We start from the raw sequence: 4,576 nt of genomic DNA, 5'->3' as shown, positions 1-4,576 counted from the left end.
GGGTGGGAAGATCATTCCACCAGCCAGGAACGGTAAACGAAAATGTTCTGGAAAGTGATTTTGTGCCGCTTTGTGGTGGTACCACGAGGCGTCGCTCACTAGTGGATCTCAGACTTCTGGAGGGGATGTAGATTCATAAGAGTGAGTGGAAGTAGGTGGGTGCTGAGCCTGAGGCTGTTCTATATGCAAGCATCGATGTCTAGCCTGAGATCTGTGCAGCTACCGTTGGATCATCTGGTTGAAATGAGTGATAGAGCTGTGTGTCATTAGCATATCACTGGTAAGAGAAACCATGTGCCTGTATGATGGGTCCCAGTGATGTAGTGCATATAGAGAAGAGGAGGGGTTGAGAAAGGATTCAAACCAGCGAAGTGGAATCCCTGTGATGCCCAGTGGTGAGAGGGTGGACAGGAGGATCTGATGATTCACCATGTCAAAAGCAGCAGATAGATCCAGCAGAATAAGAACTGATGATTTGGAATCAGCTTTTCCAATCCGCTGGGCTTCAGTGACTGACAGTAGCGCAGCCTCTCCTGAAGCCTGACTGGTTAGCATCCAGTTGGTTGTTCTGTGTAAGAAATAATGAAACCTGGTTAAAAACAACAGATATATATATATATATATATACACCATTTTTTTTAGAAAATTTATTTTTGCCCATTTTTTCTATATTTTTCTATATTATATTTGAAATATTATTTTTACTGTATGAGTCAACTCAGTTAAGTTGATTCAGTTTACTTCAATAACAGTGTGAAGCAATTACAAAGCAAACTCAATTCAACTATAAAGCAATAGAAGATAATAGTGACATTATTCAACTCAGTGCAGTTCAGTGTTGATTCAATTTAGTTCAATAATAGTGCAAAGTTCATCAAATTATGAAACAAGCTTAATTCAACTTTAAAGTAGCTCTACAGAAAACAATAATGAAGTTTTTCAGCTTGAGTCAGTTCAGTTGCATTCAGTTCAATAACAGTGTCGATGTTGCCAAGCTCATCAATTATGAAACGAATGCGATTCAGCTATAAAAGAGGAAAGCAACTGTCCTATAACAGCTTGTCAGAGCGTCACCATTATAACTTTATATTAACTGATCGTGCACCACAAGAGATGCATAAAGTTGATTTTCACACTTGGACCTGCGAGAACGAGCGCGGCCCGGACACGTAGGATTTATGACAGCGATAAAGTGTGATACGCGTCTCCGTCCCCAGAGTCACGGCACTTATTGTTCAGCTCTTTATTTCACCTTGACTCAGTTTTTGTGCCGCAGTAACCTGTCTTTCTCCGCCTGGCAGACAGACACAGCGCAGGTCTCCTCCGACAGAAGTGGCCAAAACAAATTGCTGCTGCTTTAGTTTGACAGCATCCAGCGTTTCCACGAGGATCTCATGCGGTGGAGAATGTAGTTTTGAAACTTCTGGAAAAGCCCAAAGCGCTGGCTGTTTCCCAGCTGAGGAGAACGTCGCTTAAATTCAGCGTACGACTCGAAAGTGTGAGAAAGGTTTGCGGACGCCGGTCCAAGAACCACAGAGTGTTAATATTAGAGCTCGGGGGAAGATTTATTTAGCCAAATATCCTACAAAATGGATCGTCTACTGACCAAAAGTGGCTTGGATGTTGACCTAAGCCGCTTTCCAAAACGTCACGCTGTCTTATTTTGTGGGAAAACGAGAAACCACTTCCTCTCATAGAAGAGTTTCTCTCGCAGTTTTGTGTTAATGTTGTAAAAGCTTCTTTTGTCTCGCTCCTATTCTGTGTCTCCAGTTCCCAATAATCATAAATTATCAGTGCATCTCAGCATTTGAAAGCACATTTTGGGAAAAGTGCTGTTCAAATAAGTACAAATATTTCACACGGTCTCTAAATTAATATGCGGTCATGAAAACTGCAAGCACAATAATTATAATAGAGTACAGATGTGGTTCCACATGAATGCTACAAATTTAATTCATAGCAGGAGGTAATATTGTTCTGCTTTTTACAGTAAAAGCTTGAAAATATTGCATTTACTTCCTGATTAGCAACATTTCCAAGAGATGCTCATTTAGAAATGGATTGTGTGAGCCTTTTTGACAAAAAATGATAGACTATTAAGATTTTTAGTGCAATATGTGCATAGTCCAGAAAAATAGATAAATGAAATATATTTAAATATATTATTTTTCTCCACTTTGTGGATATGCATTTCTGTATTTTACTGAGACATGAAATTGTGAAAATTGATAAAAAAAAAAAAAAGTATTATTTTGTTGGATAAAGTTTGTTTTTTCGCTGTCTAGCAAAATTATGAAAATGTTAGAAAAAAATGACAAATTATAATAGAATTTGACAGAAGTAGTTCTGCATACGTTACAAATTTGATTAATAAGATATTGTATTTGCTTTCTGATAAGCAACTAGAAATAGATGCTAGACATAGATTGTGTGATACTATAATTTATTTACAAAATATTATAGACTATTTATATTTTTAGTTCAATATGTGCATAGACCAGATAAATATTGTTTTTCTCCACATTTTCATATACATTTTTATATTTCACTGTTCATGATGAGACTTATACATTTTACTTGAAATTTACTTGAAGAAATATTGAGTATTATTTTGTTTATTGATAAAATTTGTGTTTATTGTGTTGGCTCTGTTCAGCCAAATTATGAAAATATGAGAGAGAAAAAATGTCAGTAAAGTTACATGTCAAGTTAACTGCTCATATTCCCAGTAAACTAATACATAAATGTTCTATTTTAGTATTATATCTAGCTATTTCTCGTTAGGTTTACATGATGCATACATAATTGTAACATGAACATATTCGGATGTTAACTGAACACTGTTTATTGCTTCGTTCTGCAGGGGACTGATTTCACTTGAACATGAAGTGTATGTACTGGAGCCAATGGAAGAGGGAAACACACACCGTCTTTACAGAGGAGAACATCTTAAACTCACCCAGGGAACCTGCGGACACGGTCACAACATTTCATACCCTACAGAGATGATGAACAGTACAGCAGCCGTCTTCAGCTCTCACAGCAGCCAGAGGGTTAGTCCAACAGAAACACAGCATTGTGTTTAACTTCTCTAATGTGACACATTTCTGAATAAAACTGGATATTTAGCTGTAAACAATGTAGGGTTGGGCTTTTATCCATGATGATTGAAAGAGAGCTGCAGTAACAGTGACTGTGTTTGGGGCGGGACTATCTGTTTGCCTGACCAATGACAAACCAAAGAATGACCAATTAAGCAGATATAGGGCAATAAAAATCTGAGAATACTTGAAAGACTTTCCCTCAGTTTTAGCTCTTTATTATTTTACTGCACACTCGGTGGCTTCTGAACTTGCACTATTCTATTTTTATTTTGTTTACATTTTTATTTATTTAAAATTGTATTTTATTTTATTGTTATATTTGTTGTATATATATTTGATTTGAAATACATCACATTACAGAAATAAAATAGCTTGTTTTTTGACCAGCCCAATAGTAACACTGAATCAGTCAATAGAGTGAGTTTGGGGGCGGGACTACCTGTTTGCCTGACCAATGACAGACAGGTGGGGTGTTCAGGAAACCTGTTCTGTTTAGTGAAGCTACTGATGCATAAGGCGACAGATCTCTCTTTGTTTGGTCAGTTTAAGGACACCCGAGGATGCGTTCAGTCTCTCGCCGTGGACACTGAAGTGTTTAATATGACAGAAATGATTGCTGTGTCTGAACTTTGACATTGAAATCAGCCTCTTTCAGAATCTCAATACAAACTAACTGTTTACACACAAGAGAGTCATTTTTTAGATTTTCCTGAAAAGCATTTATCCACCATTTGCTACACACACAGCCGTTTCTGTGCCCGATGTTGTTGCTGATTCAATTTAGGCTCATACGTTTCATCAGTTCAGCAGATATCGGTCTTGCTGTGGAAGTCAAGTGTTTTTATTCAGTTAGATGCTTATCAGCTTCCCTCTTCAAAGCGAAACAGGTGAAACAGTCTGCTAGGCGGTACGACCCTAATTCTTCTCAACGCGAAGCCTGACACAGATGAGTCCGGCCTTTTATTTCCATTAACGGCAGACCAGTCACTGGAAACAATGAGAGACAGCTTCCATTGAGAGCGAGAGGACTGATGCTGAATGAATGAAGACGAGGGTCACCTTCATCTTAGGCTGGACTCTGTCGCATTTATACTGTCAAACAGCTTTGAGTTTGGATTGGATTGGAAATTAGATCCTGTTGCATGTGTTTAAACAGCCTGTACACATATGTGACCCTGGACCTTAAGATCTTAATTCGCTGGGGTATATTTGTAGCAATAGCCAAAAATACATTGTATGGGTCAAAATTATAGACTTTTCTTTTATGCCAAAAATCATTAGGATACTAAAGATGCCATATAATGGAAAACTGTATTTACCTTGGCATAGTTGAATAATAACAGTTCTGTACATGGAAATTAAATACCGGGAGCCTCAAACACCATTGTTTCCTCCTTCTTATGTAAATCTCGTGCATGCAAAAGACCACTGAAAAATAGGCGAATCAGAACATAACATATCTGGCATAGAAC

At 37.7% G+C, this 4,576-nt stretch overlaps 1 protein-coding gene across 1 annotated transcript in view; it reads left to right on the top strand.

Moving 5' to 3' along the window:
• Nucleotides 1-4,576, top strand: part of adam12a (ADAM metallopeptidase domain 12a) — a 107,534-nt gene that overhangs the window by 58,526 nt on the left and 44,432 nt on the right. Inside the window, exon 6 of the mRNA XM_016459530.1 lies at nucleotides 2,864-3,053. Coding sequence (XP_016315016.1) covers nucleotides 2,864-3,053 — 190 coding nt within the window. The remainder of the gene's footprint in view (nucleotides 1-2,863; nucleotides 3,054-4,576) is intronic.

This window comes from Sinocyclocheilus anshuiensis, unplaced genomic scaffold (assembly GCF_001515605.1).
Source record: "Sinocyclocheilus anshuiensis isolate Anshui unplaced genomic scaffold, SAMN03320099.WGS_v1.1 scaffold493, whole genome shotgun sequence".
NCBI classification, from domain to species: domain Eukaryota; kingdom Metazoa; phylum Chordata; class Actinopteri; order Cypriniformes; family Cyprinidae; genus Sinocyclocheilus; species Sinocyclocheilus anshuiensis.
The sequence above is the reverse complement of the archived record's forward strand: the minus strand, read 5'-3'. Positions and strand labels throughout refer to the sequence as shown.